Here is a 25,230-nt window from a genome sequence, read left to right as displayed (position 1 = left end):
TCTCTCTCTCATATCTCTCTCATGTGACCTCACAGGCCGGGCAATTTGTCTTCTCCTCCTTCACTGAGTCCAGGAAAACAAAGATCACCCTATCAACTTTCAAGATCACATTATACAATGTATCTGTAAGACTCACCTGTTAAAGTCATTAGTACCAGCATGTGTGATTTCATGTTCTGCTGGTACTCGTATCATGAAAGTAATATTCAGGTTCATATGTTTATCCTTTTAATGGTGAAGGGAATAAACACAAGTTTCACCCCAACCCAGAGTGTCCTGCATATTAATGTTATTTTGTTCACTACCTACATGGGGCACGGTTTCCAGCAAAGTCCTGTAATATGTTAACATGTGGTTGGTATGCTTCATCTCATACTGTGTGGGATTTTTTTATTCACTGCAGGATGAAAAAAAAAAAAAATTACACCAGGTTCACTTCATCCCAAAGACTTCATGGAATCTTATAACTCACTGTATGATGAAAAAAATAATTAACAGGTTTGACACATTTTTCTCTCTCTAAATAAAACATTGTCATTAGAAATGAAATTTGAGAGCACAGAAAGGTTTTGAACCAGTCTATACATAACCAATTTCTGCCATGATTATTCTGCAAAATTTGGTTTCATCACTGATGCCTTTCCTCCTTTTTTTTTCATTTTTGCAGCTCACAAACAAGGAAATAAAAAGAGAAAGAAACATAAAATGGAATACCACTCAGCAGAGACAAAATATTTCCTTGCATGCATCATTTTGTTCATTATGCAGTACAGAAATACATGATGTCATCCACACCAGGTAGCCACATCTGAGATTTTTGACAGGTGTATGAACTTGCAACCATGGAAAAATAATATTTAAAGTTGCAAAAGCGTAGATGGCTGGAATGCCTTTAAAGAAGACTTTTCACCCTATCAGTTCCACAACAGTCATTCGACTCTTTCTGGAGGCTAAACTAGCCACTGGACGACAGGACGGAGTGGAGAGATTCTCTTCCCTGTCTCATGAAACACCTGTTCGGAATGGTCATCTGACTGGACGAGATGCTGGTCACCATCGAGGCATCAGTTTCGGAGAAACGAGACAGAGAGAGGACGAGCCACAAGGTCTCCATGCTTTTATCCCTCCCTTGTCTTCTTCTTCTATCACTGACCTCCCTCTCTTCTCTTCCTCCTCTTCCTTCCTAAGCAAGCCGCCTTCCATTGAACTATCTTCCATTGCCATGGAAACCAGACTCCGGACCCCTCTTCCTCCCCTTGCTCCCTCACCTCCTCTCTTTGATCTTCTTCTTGCTGTCCTCCCGTCGCCGCTTGTTCATCGGGTTGCGGGGGTCGTAGATGGCAAACGTGTCTGCGTCTCTCACGTTGGCATCCTTTACCTTGGTCTCATGGTTTTCAAACTGCAGACTGTGGGTCAGCCTGCACAGAGAAAATAAAGGAGAGGATGAGGAAAAAGAAGTGGATTATACACCACAAATAATTAAAAGTGACTAGACAGCACTGTTATTGCAGAGAATGCACAAAGTATTAAAGGATGAAAAAAAAAATGTCTTCTGTCATTGAACAGAAGGTGGGGGGGGGGGGAAAGAAGTGATCCTGTCTACTTTAATCCCCCGAAATATGCACTACAGGTACCAATGCCCGCTTTGAAGAATTCCTAATACTTTTCAATGCGGATGCTTTATTTTAGATTTTTTTTTTTTGTATATCACAAAGCAAAAGAATGTGATGCTGTTTAAAATCCAAAAACAATTTGAACTCTCACTCTGTCTGGCACAAACATTTGTTCAGTGGAAAAGGGTGGGGGAGGGGGACAGCAGCAAACAAAAGACTACTTTACAACCATAAATTTTTGCATGCATGAAATTTTCCTGAATCTTGTGAGGAGCCAAGATTCGCAACACTGAAATGCTCATGAAAGTTCTTGTCTACACTATGCATTGATTGCCAGTGGTAATTCACAAAAATCTCAAGCCGCAAAAATCAAAAAGATTGTAGTCTCCAATTTGTGAATATTTCATGTAGCGAATTTTCTGGTTTTATAGTAGTATAGTATAGCGATCGTGCTATACATGATTTGAGGCATGATGTCATTGTGCTGTACTTTCCTTTGCCAGGATGACTTTGTCCTTCACTGGTAGAAACAAACCTCAGACAGCATGAAATACATTGTATTTTGCAATGCCCACTTTATCTAAGCTTTCAAATACATTCTCATCAACTTCCCTATCTTTTTCTTTTTCTACAGTGCAGGAAATCTCAGTTCTCTTATACATGATCTTTGAAAAGTTAAGTGTGTCTAAATCCGTTGATGGTACGCATATATGTCAAGTGCAAGGAATAGTGCCTCATATAAAGAGTAACTTTGAAGTGTATGGCACACGTGTCGGAGATCGTTGCGGAACGATCTCATTTCGAAAGTAAACGCGATGGGAACGCTTCCTTCCACAGGACGGAGTGGTGCAGCGCTCGCTGCGACTCTGTCCCGACCCGGCTTCCTTTCTGAGCCTGCTGAACAAACTTGGAGAGGGCAATTAAAGTGTCATTAGCGGGGTGCGTTCACACCGGGAGTGCATGGCCGAGCAATAACTGCAGACAAATTTGGTTAACCCTGAACTACATGGTTCATGCCTTGTCGGAATAAGGATCATTATTGTTTTAGCATTTGGTATGTGCATGGGGTTATATCTGAACAGGTTGTTGATGTGTTTGCTTGCACTTCAAAGTGTCATGTGATCGGGCGATGAGAATAAAAAGTAGCAAACATCCTAGCTCAAACTTGTTCACTTTGTCTTCTGTATGAAGTATTTTTCCTGTGTATGAAAGTGTTTTTTCAATGTCACCAGAAAAGACAAAAACCAAATATCAAGGTAATGTCTACTTGTTGATATGTGTGCTACTTAAACAACTGAGAATCTAATGAAGTGATTTGCTTCCTAACGGAGCTTTCACAATCTAGTGTAAGAAGGCTAATGGCCATTAGCCAGATCCTGCATACCTGGCAAATTAGTTTTGGGAGTCTGACTGGATTGCATCCCCCCCCCCCCAAAAAAAAAAAAAAAAAAAAAAAAAAAAAAAGAAGAAGAAGAAGAAGAAGAAGGAGAAAAAATCTGGCCAAGAATTATAACTGCTGCAAGGGAATGGACTTGATCTCCTTAATTGTCTTCTTTCTTTTTTTTTTTTTGCTTGTCTGTGTGTAAGAGATATGACTTTTAACTTTAAATGTACAGTCATAACCATGTGAAATAGTGCAATACATACACATTTAAAGCAAGCCTCTCTCTTTCAGAAAAAGTAAAAGATCTTTGCTGGATTACAATCGACAGTGCAATATTTTGGCTGAATGGCCCTTGCACAGTTGATTTATAATTTCAATGTTAAGCAATGCTATGAAAGAATGCAGCACAGGAATTAAGTGGTCATCACAAAATGGTTTGGGGCTTTCCCCATTTACACAAGAAAAGTCAAGAGCACAAAATGTTTAGGTGTTAATAGATTTACAAATTATTGCAGTTGTTAAGGCACTTTTTGCTGGCATCATATGACCACATTGTACGTTGTGGAAATGAAAAGCTGGCACAATGTTTGAATGCATTAAGTGCAATAATTCAAAGGCATTGTTCAACAATGCTTTTTGTTTTGAATTGTATCTTTTACTACATGGTTGATACATTACAGGTGTTTCTGATATTGTTTGTAATGAAAATGCATACAAAATCTGTGAGTGACAGAATTTACTATGCTCAGGATGTCCCAAAGACAACAAACAGTGTTGGTATAAACCATTTTAGATGAAGTTAACTGTACAATACGTGTAAGCACGGCGACATTTGTTCACAAAAAAAGAAGAAGTAATTTTCAACTTTTGTATGCACGCATGTTTCTTCATCCATTTGAATTTCAATATAGACCTCAGTAAGCACAGTATAAAAATATCTTTACATGTACTGATAGAGACACAAGTTTTAGTCTCACCTATATGAGACCTAACAGTGTGGTACTTTCTTAACCACCACCCCCACCCCCCCCCCCCAAAAAAAAAAAAAAATGACAAGACTGTATCAAGATGTCACGGATCTCATTCTGATAAGAAATTGTGTTCACACCAAACCACTCTCCATAACTGGTATAAAGGTTGCAGCAGAGACGAGGAAGGTCAAAGAAGTGGCTCACAGTGTAAGAAACACGACCATGAACACTACCATGAATGCATCTTGCAGACGACTCCAGTTGGCCTCAAGAAAGTCACTTTCTGAGGCTCTCTCCTCTACCAATTCTACATAATACGCCCTCTGTGTGACATATTAGACAGACTACAGACCAAGAAAAACACACACTCCACTCGTCTGTCATGACACTTCCTCTTCCATAAACCCTTTGTGTGCTTTGAGTACTGACTGGCATAGAAAACTCAATGACTTTGTAGAGTGTCTACAGTCCATGGCACAGAAGAGTTTACCACATTTGAGTTTGAAATGGGACCAGTGTTGTACTGCTACGGCGAAGAAAGTGGAGGCCCTTGGAGATCATGTTATTATATTGTTTTGTTTTTAAACAGAATGTCTCATTCCTTCTCCTATTCCCACTTGAAAATATTCATATGTTACCTGCTGAAGTTGCTGTTTGAAGGGTCTTGCTACAAATTGCTTTTTTCTTCAAACAAACAAAATAAAGAAATTTTCAGGTATAACAAGACTGTGTGATGAAAAGGGGCACTGTATATAGTCTGCTGATTGTAAATGATGTAAAATTTTGAAGGCATATGAACTGCCTTGGTTCTCCAAAACTAAAACTTTGTTCCACGGATTATGTTCACTATGTAGCACTGATTACAGAATCTTGTTAAAGTGGTGGTTTTTTGTTGTTGTTGTTTTTTTTTAATCCTCTAGGCAAGTCTCCAGTAAAACCAGTAGGTTGACACACTGCACAATGAAATACTTGTGTCAAATGTCTAGCTGCAAAAGCTAATCATGTTTCAGCTCTTTGACTCCATGAACGCATAATCTACTATCATATTTTTGTAATCTTCGACAAAACACAAAAAACAAAACAAAGGAGAAAAGAGTGTGTTATTGCCCTTGCAAACACACAGTGCCTACTTTGTGACCTTTATATGTTATACATAATACTTTCAATAATCATTTGCAATACAGTGTTTCTGTTGTACAAAAACATAGGTAAAATGTGGCATATTTGTTTTTAATAAAACTTTGTATATAATGGGAAAAAAAATGGGGAAAATTAAAGGTGTGCATTATGACACAATCAGTGAATGCATGAGAGATGTTTGTATGAGACGCAGCAACCACCAACCCCATCCCTCCACAAAAAAAAAGAAGAAAAGATTGCACTATGTATCAAAGGTGAAATGAATTGTGTGCCAAGGACAATCCGTATCCTGCCGTTTTATGACAACAGTCTGCCATGACCACTTCCAGTCCCACACATACAAACACATGTGTGGTAGATGATTGAGACCATGTGTTCACACTGGCTAGATTCATGAAGTGTCTCCCATCCCGGTAAAAATATTTCCCACCTGACTTCCTATCCGCATGATCAACCTTTTGCTGGCCCTGAAAAGTGTCAAACTGTTTATCTACTATGGATATGAATTAACTAATACAAACAGATACTTCCTCATGCATTCTATTTTTTTTTTCTTTTGGATATGGTAAATAAAGAAAATTAGTATTCATACATTGAGAATATCAATACTAGAATCAGACAAGACTAAGAGTTGCTTTGTAGACAGAAAATTATTCCATTGATTAATTTCATGAAACACAAAGTTGAGATTAATGCTATGTGTTCATGCCTGCTGAAACAAAAAAAAAAAAAAAAATCTGATGTTACTAACATTTGTGCCTATTACTGAACAGGTTTTGATTTGATTTCAGTGATGAAATGATCCATATCTTAAAAATGCAAGCGTCAGTGATTTTTTAATGACTTTTGTAGCACAGTGATCTCATCATTAAAACAACAACAGACAGATGGATTGGGCTCAATCTTCAAAAGGGCGATTCATATCCATATATCTTCATAAGATTGCTTTATTGGATGAAATTCCAGTTACTAAAGTTTGTTGCTTTGATGTTTCAATGTGAATGTGATCAGTTGAGTGAAAGAATCTCCATCATTCACAGCATGGTTGTAGGTCCATGTTTACAGTACCACTATCCATGTGCCCATGTATTCGAGCCACACTTTTTTCTTTCTGTTCAGTTGAATTCTCCTATAAGCTTTGCAGCAATTTCAAGTTAGACAAGTACAAGTAATATACAGATCCGTATGTGAGACAACATGATGAGACTACAAAAAGGAAATTTTTGAAATTTTTGATACCCGGTATTTGACATGACTATGTGAACCCTATTTATCGAAGTACGTACATTTGTAGTTTGCTGACATCTGTGCAAATCGGTTAAGAACTGACATTAAGTGGCTATGGGGGTGGGGGAAGGGGTGAACTATCAGGTGACGTGGGTGCATGTAAAAAGACCGATATCCACGAGTCCTACAGTCCACGAGCCACACAGCCCACGAGTTATACAGTCCATGAGTCATACAGCCCATGAGTTTGACGCCGGGCAAACAAGGCCCCTGAGACCAACACGTTAAGCCCTGCGTTGTAATGTCAAACTAGTGGGCTGTTTTTACCTAGGTTCAAACTCTGGGGTCTTATTTGCCTAGCGTCGAACTCATGGGCCGTATGACTCTTGGTCTGTATGACTCATGGGACTTTTTTCAATGTCAAACTAGTGGGCTGTCTGACTCGTGGGTATCGGTCTCATGGGATGACCCTGTGACACTGCCATTTAAAACATCAAATCACTCACATTCCATTTCTCATGAAATGTGGTGGTAGTGTGCAAAGTCTATGGAACTTTCAGAATCTCAGTGGGCAAAGGGTTAATGTTTGCCACGAAACCATCACATTACCCCAATTTTATTTCCTAGACCCGGTATCACAGACTTCCGTCAGGGGAGACAAACCATAACATACCCCCTTGCATAATCCTGTGTACAATGAAAACTTACTTGAAACACAGTTTTGACCACAAACGTAGTCAGGACTTGAGTCAAAGAGATTTCTTTGGTAAAAATGTCATTGTACAGTTACTTGTTTCTGCTTTGCCTGTAATACAAATAACCATACAGGCCTTTGTTCAAACTCCCTGGGACAATTTCTTCCTTCCTTGGCACATTATACCCAACAGAAATAAATCAGTCGTTCCATTTGTGGAAACACATAGCTCTAATGACATTGTCAGACAAGGCTTCAATAAGCCTGCTCAAATAAGCAAATGTGTCCTGAGTAGGAAATAGTATTAAGGTGAGCAGACAGCTGAATTATTATTGTGATTATTGCCTTTTTTTTCAGTTCTCACTTTTTTTGGTCTTGTGGTTGTACAACTCGAGACATGGGTCAGTGAACTTTTGACCACCAAATGTAAACTCTGCTCTCGTTTTCTAATTGAGTTTTCACAGCTACTCACACATCTGGTTTTCATAGGAAAGGTTGCTTGACCATAAATACACAATACAATTATGAGTACTTTACCTGCATGCATTCAGCATGTACAGTGTATATCATAGTTGTGTGTGTGTGTGTATGTGTGTGTGCGTTCGTTTGTAATTGTTTGTAGGTGACAGAAATAATCAAAGACTAAGCTCTATTCTTCAATCGATGGCGCATTGTGACAGAACCGTTATTTGAGGCAGAAACAATGATGAAAAACTGCTGCTTGCGTGAATGCACTTTAATCAACAAAACACATTACCTTTTTTGGTAGTGGCGCAATTACGGAAGGCAATACGTTTTTAGATTGACACGGATAAGGATGTAGAACTATCGCGAGTGTTAATGACCTTTGATTTATGTCACCTATTGGAAATGTCATAATTAAAGTAGACAGGCTGCAGAATGGCTAATTGAATGATATGGAATAACTGGTTTTGTTATAAATGTGTAGGCCTTGTGACAAGGGCAATCTAGTTGGATTGGATCTGTCAATAAAGTTATTTACCTCTGGATTCCACGAAAGCTCCATGATCTCATAAACTAGTATAGGAAAGTTCTTTGTTTGTTTTGTTTTCTCTTGAAAAAAATTCTATTAGAGTCATGGCAACAAAGAAAATATCTGACGTCAAATGGTCAGCGGCTTCTTAATATCTAAAAAAGAAAAGAATAAAAAAGTAGTCTATAATCAGTATAGATGAAACTGGGATATGCAGGGTCACACTTAAAGGCTAATGTCTTATGCTTGTTTGCTCCTTTTTTTTTTCTTTTTTTTTTTTTTACTTAATATTTTTCTCCACTTGAACTTGTACTTTCAGTAATAGAGCTGTTAATTGATAACACCCCAGCAATAACCTAAACCCCGTGACATCACTCCCCATGTTTTCAACGCACTCTCGGAACTTGCGCGGTGTGACGCGTACATGGGACAACTTAATCCCCCCACATGCCAAAATAGGACAGTTCGTCCACCTCTGGGATAGCCAATATGCCTCTTTCAATCCTGGCAATATTTTTTGCGATTTGACTAAAAATAATGACTTTGCTGAAAGATCTCACGCGGCCGCTGAAATGGCGCTAAAAGTGTGAAGGTCACATACTCCTTTCTGCTTGTCCCTTGAAAGTGCACATTACATTGCATACCGGTATCTGCATTTACATCAATTACAGGCTGGTAATGAAGATTAGAACTTGCTGTTGTATGATTTTTTTTTTCACCCTCCTAAATATCAGCTGTTCTTATTTACTGCCAGTGTATGTAGCCAACCTCAAAAGGATGGAAACCCTTGTCTGCGGGTCATTAGGTGAGGTCCGAAACAGAACACTTTCATTAAGGCTTGAAAATCTAGTTCATGTATGACACGTCACTGGTAACTCGCTGTAGTCATAGGTGGATATTTAACCCAATTCTTACATGGACCGGGTGTGCCATGTGCAACAACAGTGTCAATTACAACAGTCATGGAGTCAATGGGTTAAAAGAGATGAATTTGCTTTGTACTCGGGCATCTGGGAGGTGCTTTAAGCATCAACAAAATATGAATTGAAATTTGCCATGGTGGTAGCTTGCTCCTATAAAGCATCCAAATATTTCACTGGTGGCTAAGTAAAATCAAAACATACAAACACACAAAATACACAAAACACGAACAAACACAAATGCAAGATGTATTCCCTTTCTCCCTGCTGAACCAAAAGGGAGTTTTACAAGCTACCAAGTTCAATGTTCACTGTGCCACGATTAAACTATCAAAGGTACAAACACATGACCGATAACGCAACCAACAAACCAAACATATTTACTGCAAAGAGCTGTATGTCTGGCTCATTTTGAAAGTACCATCTCACAGCTGCATAAATACACAGTGCACAATGTTCCAAGCAGATACAATACCATAACAGGTGTTATCTTGTAAGAACTTTTGTAGTCTTGTGGAAGACAACAGAAAAATAGAATAAAGTGCTCTGACACTGAACTTATCTGCTTTACCAAATTTTCAATGTGATGTACCATCAGTTTGTGTTTTCAACAGAGCAACAACTTTAGTTGCGGTAAGGGCGGGGGGGGGGGGGGGTTTGACAGGAAACACTTATGTTGTCCACATGATTTAAGACTAAGTTTGGCATCTGCACTGTACAGATGATACATTTCATTCAATGATTGATTTATTGATTTGATATTATGATTGGGCAGTAGCAAAACCACTATGCTTACACCAGACAGTGGTAATGCTATGATAAACAATGAACAAGTACCAGCAGGAGGGTATACTTTAGTCCACATTGGTATTCATTCATGAAATATCAATTAGCTGGTTGTTGCACAAAGATTTCTTACCACCATGATACATTAAAAGTTCTTGTTTTCTTTAAAAAAAAAACCATGATCTCAATCCTTGATTAACTGACCAACAAACCTTATTTTTTCAAATATTTCTACTGGTGTGTATACTGATCTTATACAGTGTACATGCTACAGCACATCAGCATTAACTAGGTTTGCAAATTGACCCCCTTTTTGCTACACTTTTCTTGAGATCGGTTCATCGATGCTATCCCCTTGTTGGCCTGGACTGATTGATGGGTGAATGCTTTCTTCCTCCAAGTCACTCGACAACTCATCTTTACCTTGCTTCCTCTCACCTTACTCTCTTCCCCCCCCCCTCTTCCTCCTCTCCCAACCCCATCAATTTGTTCCTCCAATATTTCTTTTAAGCTCCTTAACTCTTTCATAGCGCACATGCACAGGTGTTATTCCTCGATCACGTCATATCAAATCACATGCTATTTTTTTTTCCTTTACACAGGTGTAAGCTTTTTGCCGGCCTAATGCACATCCGCCGTGAGCCCATCTAATTCGGATGGTCCCAGTGACCGAAGGTTGCGTTACACTGACAGCCAAAATAACGAAATACAGATCATGCTAAAACTTTGATACGAAGATGATTTGGTCAGTGCTACAATGTAACCTGCTTTAATCAGCATGAAAATTTCTAGTGATCACACTAGCCAGGTGTATGTGTCGATGCCATTATTTGTACATAACATAAAAAAAGAAAAGAAAAAAAGAATGAGTACGAAAGATGTTTGGCCAAGACAATATGAGAGTTGTCGGGCAAATGCATCTTCACTTCATCTTTATGCATATAACGTATGACTTGACTGATGATACGATTTTTTGAAACATGTCATATTCTGAAATTCCAAGATATTTTCATTAAGTCTCTGTCCGTTAATACTGTGAAAATTTCTCTGTTGTGGAAATTTGAATGTTGTAATCATGAGGCTTTATTCTCTTCATGAAGAAATCTTACTCAAACAAGCGATGGAGTTCCACTTTAATTACTGTGAGGCATGTAAGAAGGCACTTGACATTTTGTACAGACTTGCATACAACTTGTAACTCTGCGTGTCAGGAAGTGTGCTGAGTTTGTCAAAATTCCCAGATGCAAAAAATGATTTATTGTCTAATTAGCCAGGTTACGTACATGAGAGTTGTTTTCTTCTAATGATTTAATTGGTCAAGGTTTCGAAGAATTAGTTCCAGGAGTGTCACCCACTCTCGTAAATTACTGGAAGAATGTCTGCAGGAATTCAGATATTGTCTATAATTATTCAAGAATTGATTAACGACGCTCATAATCAAAGGTTTGGATCATGAGAGACATTGGATTTCTGTTTTAAGGCTTTGTAGCAACAAAGAGTCACACTCAGGTAAACATCACTATGTTTGTCATGTCAAACTGACATACCAATGCCAGCGTTAAAACTTAGTTCTGCATGTGATTCTTGCGGCTTGGAATTGTAAGACGACCCATTACTTGTTGTCATGATCTGTCATCATCAACGATCATCACTATCTCCATCATCATTGTCATCATCTTCATCCTTTGTTATCCCCATCATCATCGGCATGATCATTGTTACCAGTTTCATTAATTAATTCATTATATATGGTTTATCATTAAGATCATATCACTGTCATGTGTTACAATTGCAATATTTTTTGCAAGATTAATGATACACTGGTTAAAAGAGGGTTACACATAGACACATACACTGTGGAAACACAGACAGGACACACACATGACCAGATACAGAGGTGATTATAGTGATAATCACTGGATAATCAATTACCGTATACAAAGAACATCATTTCTTCCTGAGCAACACTTTAATTCATCAATTTATGCATAAAACAAGCAAAGAAACAACAGATCAAAATACTTCCCCAAACCTATCTGTGCGAAGTATATTTGACACACAGATACACACACATAAATTCTCTCTCTCTCTCTCTCTTTCTCTCAAAAAGTTTGTTCCATTTTTCAAACTCATACTTGGCTGAAAAAAAAAAAAAAAATTAAAGAAATATACTTTTGGCGAGATGAAAGGTTAGGATGTATGCCAATGGGGAATCCATCTTTTCCACATGGAATCTTATGTTCTTGTCTGTTGATTATCACGACACCATATTTTTAGACCTACCAATTGTAGCAGGGTCAGGATTTTTTGGGGCGGAATATCTTGGAAATACAAATCACACTTGGGACAAGCACTTCTGAAAGAGTGGCTTAGGCAAGCAAGATAAATGCAGCACTTGTTGTCATAACACAGGCTTATGGGGATAAACAGAACTTTCATCCCGCAGTAGAATACACACTATCACAAATCAGGCTTTACACAGAGGAAAGCAATTGCTAATCTGTTATCCTATTTGAGCTATTTTTTTTTTTCATTTGCACTCTGTTTCCATGGCAATTCACCAGTCAAACAAAATAAACACACATATAATTGAACTTAAAGTGACAAATCCCCTCTTCCTCATGTTGACCTTGATAAAAAGTATTTAAAACCAAACTAAAGTGTCAAAAGCTTCATCAAAGTCGGCAACTTATATGACTGTTACAGAATTTTAACTTTATGCATGTTGTCACAAAGGAAACATGACCATCCAGAAATTATTAACCTCACAACTTTCTTGAATTTGCACATATGTGTATATACATAAAAATATATGTAGGAAGAAAAACAGTTTTGGTCGATGAATTGGCAAATTGCTACACAGTCCTCCAGTACAGTCTACATTGTAAAGTTATTCAACTCTACATTTGCTTGATACCCATTAACAGAATTTCTTCACCTTTTTGTTTTAAAACTTTACTTGAAGAAAAGGAAATTTAGTGAAATTTATTTCACCAGTCAGCGGCAGATTTGTGAGTTTATCACATCACTGCATTGTATAACTGCCATTCTATGAGATTACTGCCAATGCCACTGTTTCATGAAAAAAAGTTTTAAACTTTAAAATTTCCTCAACTTTTGTTTTTTTCAAGCTGTATTTAACCCTCTCTGAGCTTTGTTCTGCAATTGACCCATCTGCTGGAGCGCTTTCTTCACCAATCGGCACAGACAATCTCAAAACTATTACCCAATGAATAGAGATTACATAATCCTTCTAATCTCTACAGTGTCCCCAAGGCCTTCCTGATGGACAAAGACCCCGTTTACACCAACCGAAATCAACCTTTACCTTTCGGTTGATGTAAACGCACAAAAGTCGAGATGCGGTACCAAATGGCGGCCCGAGACTACCTCGAGGAGGTAGTCTCGGGCCGGCCTCGGTCCGGCCTTTCGTTGGTGTAAACGCAAGCGGACCCTAATGCGCGACCTGCCCTCTCAGCTAGCTGTAGAAATCTTGCTGACGTCACGCAACGGTTTGGTTTCATCAAAGATCGTAAACTATGTACGATCTTTTGTTTCATTTTGCGTTCACTTCCGTTGTGTCATTTTGTGCAGGTGGGAACGGTGACCTGCGTATATATAGAAAACCGGCGGCTGTCTCAATTTTTTTTTTAAAGATTATTTCCTTCTTGACAGGTCAGAATAGATCTTTATATATGTACACCTGATTTGTTTACCCTTATATTTATGATTAAAATTCTGTAATCAAACGTCGGAGTAATGTTGTCTATATTAAAAGAATACAGTAACCCTTTCGTTTACAACAGTCTAAGTCCATTAGAGCGCCACAAACGACGAAGTCACTGCTCGACAAGGCAGAGTAAACGCACGAAAATGCGAGTCCGAGGACCGCAAAGCGGGCCAGCCCGTCACTGTAAATGGGTCCTAGGCATGTCGCTCAACCCGAGTGGGCTTGCTAACTTTTACAACCAGGTCAAGTTCGGATGGATTGCCAAATGCTGATGAAAAAGCTAGGCAAGCTATAGCTGAGTGCCTTGGCATGTAAAAAATTCATGAAAATTCTACCACTCTCTTTGCTTGGTTTCATTCTATTAACCCAATGGCCCGGATTCACGAAGGTGGTACAAATGAAACCATGGTTTAAACCATGGACAAAAACCATGGAGCGCCAAGTGTTGCACGGAATATTTCGATACAAAATTGGTCATTTCGTTGACAAAATGACCGTTTCGTTGACGAAATTATCATTTTGTGGACAAAAAGTTGATTTAGTTACAAAATGTTGTCATTTCATTGCAAAACACTAATTTCATCGACGAAATGACTGATTTCGTAACGAAATGTTCCATGCGACACTTGGCGCTCCATGGTTTTTGTCCATGGTTTAAACCATGGTTTCATTTTTACCACCTTCGTGAATTCGGGCCATTGAGTCCCGAGTATACTTGGGCAGGTGTCTATGGGAAATGCGTGTTGAAGCAAAATCAGTCCTTCCTCAACGGCTTGATGGAAGTCAACTTTAAGACAGTGGGACATTATTTGAAACATGAACTTAAAAGAGAAATTTGCAGAACTTCCTGCTGCAATAACAGTGGGGGATGATTTTTTTTTTCCCCCAAAGTATTTGAAAACTTGTTGAAGAGACTTGGGTTCAACTTTGTGTACATCAAAATCACTTTTCTGTATTGCCAATAAATGACTCTCTGCCCAATGGGACGCAAACACAATGCCATTACCAAGAACAATGATATCACTATTAGAGAATGTGGAGCAATGGTCAAAGGTTAAAGAGAAAAGTCTGAAAATATTTCCCTTCTACTGGAATCTCTGCCAAGTTTTCCCCCGAGTTGGGCTGAACTCTTGAGACTCTGTTGCCTCAACAATCCCCAAGTGTGGCCTTTCAGCTTACTGATGAGCAGAATTAACCCATTACCTACTATACATGCTGATCCTGAAATTCCTACAGATTTTACATGAGAACCAGCAAACTATCGTAGGCAATAACTTAAATAGTCCCAGATTATTTTTCTGTGGTGCATTGTGTCATGTCATAGGCCTTTACTCTAATGTGCATTTTTCACTCATACATTATGACTAGGATGGGTATGCATAATACATTTTCTTGTTATAACATGTTATCAAATGATTGGTTGAGAGCTATCACATGAACAATCTTTCATTTCTCTCTAAAGGCCAAACTTCTCTCCCAAAGGGTGTTAGAATACTAATGACCAGTTCTAATGACTGCTCATCTACACTAAGCTGTATTACCCAAGTGTATTACACTGTACAAATGCACTGGAATTATTTGTATGTGCAGTTCATTTAGCTTGGAGCTGGTGCTGGCCTTGGAATCTTGTGAATATGGCTACCAAGGAACTTAAATCATGTTGACATTTTATAAAACAAATAATGCCCATTATTTGGTTAAGCATTGATAAACTCATTGAATCTCTGTATTCCACTTCGGAACAGTCCATAGCACACATGACTTCGCCTTGTGCATTTCAGACAGTTCCAAAGTTATTAGCGGGTGGATATAAATCTAACCAATGCTCTATGTGAAGTACATTATTTGTATGACTAGACTTTCTAGATGGCCGCATTGAATTTCCTATAATGGCTATAAACCAGCAGAAGTGTTCGTATTACTCTAATCTGTTATTTCATAATTATTGAAACTGACAATAAAGATAACCAACTCACTGAATGTCCTATCAATGATGTACAAATGTGAAAATATTCATTCATGTTTCTACATACAGTGCCCACGCTGCCAGAGACTTTTTGGCTTTGGTCAAATTTGAGAGGGGTAATTCAAGTGCTCTGCAGATTTAGGACTTTTGAGAATGACTTTTACTGGCAAAGTAGGTCATGCATTGGGTGAGAGGAAGAGTTGAGGGAAGTGGTATGCTGCAAACAAGAAGATGTAAATGTAAAAAGGATCTTTGGGGGAAAAAGAGCTTATCTTCATACCTCTTTCTGAAGCATTATACCATAATGTCCTGTATGACAATAGTGCAATGTGCTTGGAGTGGCTATGTTATGTGTTTGCCAGGAAAGGTCGCTAGGCTAGCTTTCCGCTTATCAATGGTAGCTTTTGTAAAGTAGAGGTGTATGAAATCTAAACTCATACCATAGGGCAAAATTAATAGTCAATTTTACTTGTTGCATCAGACACAATTTAAAAAAAATATCCACATCTTGGCTACAAAATTTACTCAATGGCTTGATATGTAGTTCTCTTTAGAAGTATCTGTGCGTACACTTTGCAATATAAAAGCAAATCATACATTGGAATATTACCCAACTCCTTTGCTCACTGGAGCCGGATAAACCAATACGTCCAGTGTGTGTGGCACTTACCATGTCTGGTGACAATGGGCTAAGCTGTAAGATGCAAAACCAATGGAGCTTTTGGAATGACACCTTTTTTCTGTTTTTTAGGTGATACGCTATCAGCGTATCACCTATTGTGATTGTCAAAATCTCTCTTTATTTTTTTTTATTCTTCTTTCTTTCTGGACAATTTTGTGTCGTCAATATCTCAACAATGACATTACGGAATGACATGAAATTTTCAGTCAACATGTCTCATAACAATATCTAGCCACAATAAGGTTTTCATGACAGTAACATATCTATGACGTCATCTAGGCGCCATTTTGTGATTTTCGGACCTTGTCACATGATCGATCATAACTTCATAACTAGATGTCATTTCTGTATCATTTTCGGTGGACATGAAGTTCAGGTCACGCTCTATCTTACCTTTTAACGCTAGTTACCCAGGTCTTCATTACGCGCGCGTACGCGCGCGTCAAAATTTTAAAAGGCTCAAAACGACTTCCCAATGGGAAATCTCGAAGTTTCAGACAATTTTAAGCGTTTCAAACATTTTCTCGCGTGCGCGTCCGTCCGCGCAATTTCGCGCGCAGAGGGCGTAAGCAACATGAAAATGCAATTTTTTTGACTGATTTGGATTCCTGATACTTTGAGTAACAACATCCATTGATTTTCGATCGATTTCGACCTATAACAAAGGAATGCACTGGCGTCAAAGTTGAAATTCCACGTGCGCGTCTTTCTGCAAATATAGTGAAAAAACATGTCTTTGTTTATTTCGCCATAGCTCTTTAAATCGTCCGTTGACCCTATATTTCTATTGCATATTACAAAAGTATGTGAATTGTAAATAACATTGCTAGTATCAATATTGCCAGGAAAACGCGATGACGTCATCATATCGTCATTTTAAATAAAAAAAGTGGAATTGATTTTTTTTAGGTACTGTTTCTGACATTCATTTGCTCGTATCTCTGTTGTTTAAGCTCAATATTATCCCAAATTCACATATGTTGTACTTTAAACATTTGCCTTTCAAGTCTATGTCATGGTTTTGAAATTTGATGACGTCATCATACTTTAAATTGTGATTGAAAGTAAAGATGCAAAATCGGACAAGTTTACGTGTTATGTCTATGGGAGGTGATTTTTTTTAAAACCATCCATTGACTTGACAACGTTTAAGCACCTTTATCTCAGCTGATTTTGCTTCATTTCCTCTGAAATTTAAGTATGTTGTAGCTGAGACAATAAGCTGCAGTAATCATGCATTTTGTTCTTTGAAATCTTCTCATGAGGTTGACAATTTTGCAGTTTAAAACTGAAAATGAGAATGGAATGCGGACCAAACGATTCCTGATTCATCTTTCACGTACATAAGTTTACGTTCCTCTACTTTTCTCGTCGAGACGTATGGCCGAGTGGTTAGAGGCGTCGTCTTAGAAACGTGAGGTTGCACACGTACGGGTTCGATCCTCACAAGAGCACGAAAGAAAATAATTTTTTTTTAACTTTTTTTCTTCAATGGAGTACTACACCTTCGTCCATGTAGAAATCACGTTTGCATGTAAACACACCTATACGCACACACTCACACAGTATACCTTTGTTTTGCGTTGGAGACTGCATTACTTCGACTGCAGCAAAATTTTGCAGGCTGGGCTTTTCAAACTGATATAGTATATTTAACAAAGTGAAATTTGTTCATATCAATTCAGTAACACAATGTAGTCGTGGTTACTTTGTGCTGATTTATACATGTAACAAGCTATACATTTTTAAAAAGGTATTCAGTCTTCTGTATTGATGATTATTTGTCATTTAGTGGTTTTTGTGGAGTTTCAGATAGTGATAAAAAGTATGGATGATATTAAAGTGCAGCGATAATTCCTACAGTTAGTTCAAAGTTGTGTTACAGATGTTTGATACATACATTTAGCATTGTGTGTGTGTATATACGTGTGTATACAGGTTGGCCATATAACACATTCTAGACAATTAATCTTAATTGATTAGCAAACGTGATCAGCTATGGAACTGAATAAGGTACTAATGTATGATGTTAATGATTCTAATTAAACTGTGACGAGTTTAAAGGGATAGCATAACTGTGTGTAAAAATAAGGCAATTATAAGGAAATTTTAGGGCAATTTGATAACCATGCCTATAATAATTTCATACAGGTACTAATACCTGCCTCATCTTCTTGTGGTAGATTGTCGTGTCAGTAGCAAACTGACAACGTACGATGAATGTGTTATACATTGAACAACTGTCTTTCAAGTCCATAACGTTCCCCATATTTTCCCGTCGAGACGTGTGGCCGAGTGGTTAAAGGCGACTTCTCAGAGACGTGAGGTTGCGGGTTCGAACCCCACAAGATCACGAAACAAAATACTTAGATACTTTACTGTTTTTTTTTTCTTCAATTTTGTATTACATATTCGTCCATGTAGAAATCACGTTCGTATATAAACGCACCTATACACACACAGAGACACACACACACGCCATATCCCTCTTTTTTGTGTGTTGGAGACCACATTGCTTCGACTGCAGCAAATTTTGCAGGTTGACTTTGTCAAAGCGATCATAGTATGTAATGACGACGACTGAGGTGTTGTACTTTGAACAATTGTCTTTCAAGACGATGTCATTGTTTTGTAATTTGATGACGTCATTACATTGAAAATTGTGATTAAAGGCAAGGTATCAAAACCACCCGATTATAGGTTTTATGTCTGCGGGACGTATTTTTCCCAAGTTGCCAGAAATGGCATAGCGACCTCAGTCGTTACAAGGCCGCTTTTCCGTCTAGCAATGCAATAGATGTTCACACGGCCACGTTAGTTGAGTGGGCATTGACTTTCCCCCTGTTATATCTATACATTGTTGTTGTTTTTTTGTCTTACCATTTCCGTGGATGACCCGTGGCCGAGTGGTTACAGAAACGGTTTCGCATGCACGCTCAATATAACTTCAAGGTGCCTATATCACATTCTTTTCTTTGTCGATCACAGATGACTGTCATCTGATGACCACAAGCGTATCACCTAACTCGTCCTCAATGTGACGAGTTTTCATGTCTCGTTTTAATTATGGTTGAAATTCACAATGTGTGAAATAAAATCAACAGCAAAAAAGAAAAAAAAAAGAAGAAGAAAACTGTTTGATCCCTAATTAGCTCTGTCATCCCTGTTACAAGATACAGTGTACTTGCTCTGATTGCCTGGTTTTATTTCTAGAACATTATCTAACAAGGTTCAGAGGCATTTGACAACTGTTTTTCCCAACTACATGGAAAAATCACATTATCTAATGAAGGCATAATTTACCATTTGCAGATGAAACAATAACCCCAACTTTATTGCTTGAAAATAGTTCTAAAATGTGAGATAGGGATAGAAACAACCAATGTAAAAAAGTGAATCAGTACAATTAATGATAGGTATTACTAAATATACAACATGTGAACAATAGTATAATAAAAATGCGTCTAGACTATACTGTCTACAGTTATGGTTTATTAAGAAAAGTAGTGATATCTCCTTTGATTTTAGGCTTTATTTGCAAAATTTTTACATGGAAAGATGTTATGTGATACAACTGACTTTCACATATGCATCAAATGTGATATCTTGAACACTTTCAAATCAATGCTCCCAATGGTAAACAGTACCTTTAATGCATAGATTTTCTATCATGTGCATTCCTAGGTGTATGACCTTTGCAAATATTACAACCAAATTATGTGATCATATTGTTATACGCTGTAAGCATGACTCCAGGGGTTCCACCCCCTAAAATGGCTTTCTTTGTTTTTCCACTTGCTAGTCCCAAGTCATCTTTGTACAGGTTGCCACCATAACACAGTAACCTTTGAGACAGAAAAATGATTTTTTTTTTTCAAAGTATCACTCGATGCCATATGGTGTCCTATACACATGAGGGTGGCCTCTCATAACGTAAAAAGTTACAAGAGTGCTTTCAAATTACAGGTCCTGTTTACCTTTGGGAGCAGTGATTTAAAAAATTTTCAAGATATCACATTTGATGCATATGTGTAGGTCTGTTGTATCACAAAACATCCTAGCATATGAAATTTTTGCAATAAAGCCTAAAATATAAGGAGATATGAGTATTTTTCTCAATAAACCAAAACTGTAGACAGTTTAATCTGGAAACATTTTTATTATAACTATTGTTCACATTTTGTGTATTAACAATACTAACATCGATTATATAGATTCAATTTTTTACAGTGGTTGTTTCTACATTTTAGAACTATTTCAAAGCACTAATGCTGGGTTTTTGTTTCATCTGCAAATGGTAAATCATGCCTTTAAGAATACTGTCATTATGTGCAGGAATTTCTAATTTCCTTTAACTCTCCCTGTGCCAGGGACATTGGACAGTGTGTACAATGTTATGGAGATGTACATACCTATCAGTACTCACAGCACACAAGGGATTTTACATAATTATGCTTAGATCTTGTATTACCCCTTTCAGTAACCCCTTTGGCTCGGACCAGGAGCGGACCAAGAGCAGACCAAGTGGAAATTTTAAGTTTATGAATGGGTGGGGGCCAAAGTGGCCCGCGCCAGGTGCGGACTATTTTGGCGCTGCTGCAGCTAGCACTAGGTGCGGACCAGGCGCGGGCCTGGCGCTGATCGAAGAGTTTATGAACGATAGCAGCGCCAGGCGTGGGCCAAAATTCCTTTCACGGTCAAAGGTCACAGCTTCTGCTGCTGAGCTCATAAGCGCGCGGCACGCACATCAAATATCGCGCCAAAATGCACTTCCGAATATGAAAAATGAATATGAAAAACACATCAATGTTTTCAACCCTTGCCAATAAAAATTTAATATACCTTGGCCTATTTGATCTTTGTTTCTTCTTTGTATAGAAAATAGGAGATGCTACTGTATGTAAGACACCTTGAATGCCATTTCAGTTTCACAATAGACAGTTTGATTCAGCAACATCCTGTCTAAGAATAACAAATACTGTATAAAAGGAGGTCAAGTTCATGATGACTTTTGTTTCAGCTACTAAAATTGAATGTGCATTGTTTGGTACAGACAACTGGAAACTCATTGTCAATGAACAGAGATTACGTAATCCCCCTAATCCTACTGCGTCACCATGGCATTCCTGTTGGACTCAGGCACATTGCTACATATGAGTGGGAATGTTAACATACATCTACCTACTAGGTAGGACAAGTTTGGATGGATTTAATACTGAATGTGGATATAACAGCTCTAAAGCTAAGCTCAGATCCTGTGCATAAAGAATGTTAATGGTGCAATCAAAGTCATTAGCAGTATTAATCCAACTGAATGCATTTTATCCCCAAACAATATATTTAGATGCTATGTTCTTCCTATTCACATTTTGAACACAAAGGGCCGAGCCATGTCGGGGATAAATGATAATGTTAGGACTCTCTGAAGAGCTAACACTGAAGAGGGTGCCCTGAGCTAGGCGAAAAGGATTAAAGAGGGTCATTCATACCAACAGCAAGAACACAACATATTTGTATAAGTTCATGGGAAACTGTGCCAAAACTTACCACAAACATCATCAGACAAAACTTTACTTAAAGGACAGGTTCACCTTCATAGACATGTGGGTTGAGTGAATGTAGCAATATTACTAGAGCACATCACTGAGAGTTTGAGGAAAATCGGACAATCTGTTCAAAAGTTATAAATTTTTGAAGTTTCTGCTCAGTCACGGCTGGATGAGAAGACTACTATAGCTTGTGATGTCACATGAGTACAACGATATAAAGAAAGCATAAAGAAAATTCAACATATTTTCACTTTTCTCGCATAACAAAAGAACACTCGACTTCTCTCTTTCAGAAGGCAAGGGGAATAATATTTCCCTTAACATACATCAGTAACAAGTCAAAGAAATATGCACTTTATTCAAAAAACAAAGTTTTGTGAAATTCTCTTTTTATTTCCCTTATACCGTTGTACACATGTGATATCATACACTGTAGTAGTCTCCTCATTCAGCAGTGATCGCGCAGATGCTTTAAAAATTCATAACTTCTGAACGGATTGTCGAATTTTCCCCAAACTTTCACTGATGTGTTCTACTAATATTGTTGCATTCACTCAATCCATAAGTACAAATTGTATATGAAGGTGGACTTGTCCTTTAACTTTGCTTGAAATGTAGAATCATGATTAGCAACGAGAACACTCACAGAAGAAAAAGAAAAAATGTGGTCATGTGACTTCCACTCCTACTTCTCGCCTGCCAGGTAACTATGTACCAAGTCACAGTCAAAACTGACTGTTAAGCCAATTACACAAGCACATCACTGTAGCCAAAACTCATGATTTTTCTCAACTGTCATAACTTCAAAATTCTTTGTTGCAGCATGACTTCAAAGGTCAAACATCACAAGCATTGACATTGCGATATTTCCTGGTTAGAAAGAGCCTATCAACATACCATCATAGAAGAAATGATTCAGTTTACATGTTGCTTCACATTAAGAAATTGATTTGAATCTGGACCATTTCTTGGTAGTCATGTGATGTTTTGTCAACTTTGATAACATTTGAAATAGGAAATACATAATCTGCATTGCACTGCTTTATGGATGCAGAAGGTATATTTAAAGTGGAATGGTAACTACAGGGAAACAAATGCTGATATAGCACAACACTCTGCTTCAATGATATGCGCACAAAACTGGTATGGTAGGGGTAGCTTGTGTGTCTTTGCTTAATTTTTGTTCTTTTTTTGTTTCATTGTCACATGCCATCTTTTGTCTCAGCAGTCACAAATTGCAGATTAATAAACTTGTGCCAATATTCTTTCTATGGTGTACTCAGCTGGCGTACAGTGGAATAATAAAAGCCTGGAAAGTTCAGGCGACATCATTCCAGCAGTATTATTATTCCCATGGTAAGCTTCCTGCCTCCCTAATGTCCTTGTGTGCGCAATATCAAATTAAGGTTCATTAATCAAAAAGAATGAGAGGACCAAGCGCAGTTAATGAGTCGCTTAACTTGCCAACAAAGCTAAGGATGAACGCAGGGCAATATCTGCAACAGCATTGCTTCCTGAAATACTCGTGTGCGACATCAGACAGATTGTTGACATCAAACACTAATACAGAATATGTCATATAACTTCTAAGCATTATTCATTCTGATCAAAGGAGAGCTTGATTGAAAAGAATAAAGGTGATCTGTAATTCAGTGGTAAATTAGAAGTAGGAAGTTGGTGGAAATTTGACTGATATTACACAAAGAGAAAGAAACAAAAGAAAAGAAAGGTGCAGATCTTTCAATGTCCCAAAATGATTCAACAAAATATGCTTTTGGAGCTCTGTATTTCAAGCTTAATTACAGTTATGAGACCATAGTTTATATTCCACAACACTCCTCATTTGCTCTGCACAAAAAAGAATCAAGATATGACGCTTTCTTTTCTTAATTCATGAATTAATGACTTCCTCAGTCTTCAAAGATATGTAAACAGTATTCTAATATGAATCTTAAATTTCCTTATGTCTGTCTGTGTGTATGTGTGTGTGTGAGAAAAAAAAAATGTGCTGAACAAAAGCAGTTTAGTGTTATGCCTGAGATACTAATGACCATGGGTGCATACAGAGATTACGACCCAAAGCATCTTTTAATGAGAGATTCTCCCGCCTGAACCCTCCAGCATATGGGAGACTGTGTGAACATGGCACAATATTGTGATATGTGCATAGTGCACATCATGAGCACAAAGCACAATGTCCCTTGCACCCAGGGTCCAGGGCCTGCTGAAGGGCCTTGCTGTAGGGCCCTGGAAGCTCTACGGTTGTACAGTGTAGATGCTCCCTGGTGCTTTCTCAGCCTCATTTTTAGACATATAGGACAAAGGCAATATCGGGTGGGAGAACACTAAATCTTGAGCAGCTAAAAGCTGGAAAAATTCAAACTCAAGTTGGAGAGTGGGAGATTTTAAGAAAATGGCCTCTAAGCAGGAGGGTTGGAGTCTCTGTCCACGATTTGCCAATTCTTTGAAATATACTCCCTATTAAAGTAACAAGGTCTGCTCATAACTGTAGAACAAAATTTAATGCGGGGCTGGTGGTTCTCCCCCCCCCCCCCTCCCAAAAAAAAAAAGAAAGAAAGAAAGAAAAAAAAAGACACACGATATCCTGTCTGACTGTCCTCCCTCCATACCAAACTTTCAATAACACAAAAGAACAAACACAACACTTCTTTCTGAAAGAAGATATGCTGCAGCAATCACAATCTTGGTAGTTAAAACACACAGAGAGTTTCCATTCCTTTTTAATCTCTACAGAGCACCCATGGTGGATACATGTCATCTCTCATATAAATATGCACACACACACAGAGGCAGAGCCGATGAGTGTTTACACTTCGATACCGCACATAGGATGCACCTAACATCCCTGAATAAACATGAGGTGCGATTGCAATGGGCCGCTGTCTCGCGGCCATCTCTTGTGCCCTTCTTTTTTTAGACTGTCCCCGAGCACGAGTTGACACGAGTTAACTCGAGTTCATTCACTCCCTTGAGTAGTCTTGGCATGTTTTGAAGAAGCACACCAATTACCACTGTTATCTACAGTAGAGCTATATGATCAAAGACCAATAACATCAGATTAAAACTGAGACATGCAGAATGAATCCCTGTTCTTACAAATGCTTAAAGCATTTCTTGAAGAAAGGAACAAAAATCATCAACTCTTTTAGATAGCCTAAGAAGACAATTTTAAGGCTTTCTTTGCCACTATGTTAGAAACATAAATCCCCCAAAACTTTGATATTAAGATGGCAGTAGCGATCATATCAAACTGTGTAGCTTTTCAATGAAAGTCAGACTTTACCAGTTCAGTCACATCACTTTTATTGCAGAAAGAAAGATAGTAAAAGAGGGGAAAGTGTGAAAAAACAACAATGAATGGAAAGAGAATTTATCACTATCCCACTGCAATGAAACAAAACAACTTATGAAAATATTACCCTAGGAGTTACTGAATTTGAAAAAAAAGGAACAAATGCACACACACACACACACACACACAAGTTTATGCAGGTAACTGTCCTTAAGTGACTGAACAGTGTTTGTCAAAAGATGGCAGCATAGCATGTTACCA

At 38.1% G+C, this 25,230-nt stretch overlaps 1 protein-coding gene across 1 annotated transcript in view; it reads right to left on the bottom strand.

Moving 5' to 3' along the window:
* Window positions 1-982: 982 nt before the first annotated feature.
* LOC140236833 (spliceosome-associated protein CWC27 homolog) overlaps window positions 983-25,230 on the bottom strand; it is a 56,637-nt gene continuing 32,389 nt past the window's right edge. Inside the window, exon 11 of the mRNA XM_072316771.1 lies at window positions 983-1,418. Coding sequence (XP_072172872.1) covers window positions 1,265-1,418 — 154 coding nt within the window. The 3' untranslated portion in view covers window positions 983-1,264. The remainder of the gene's footprint in view (window positions 1,419-25,230) is intronic.

Source organism: Diadema setosum, chromosome 13 (genome assembly GCF_964275005.1).
Source record: "Diadema setosum chromosome 13, eeDiaSeto1, whole genome shotgun sequence".
In the NCBI taxonomy this organism is placed as follows: domain Eukaryota; kingdom Metazoa; phylum Echinodermata; class Echinoidea; order Diadematoida; family Diadematidae; genus Diadema; species Diadema setosum.
Note: the sequence above shows the minus strand (reverse complement) of the source record. Positions and strands in the feature narration are given on the sequence as shown.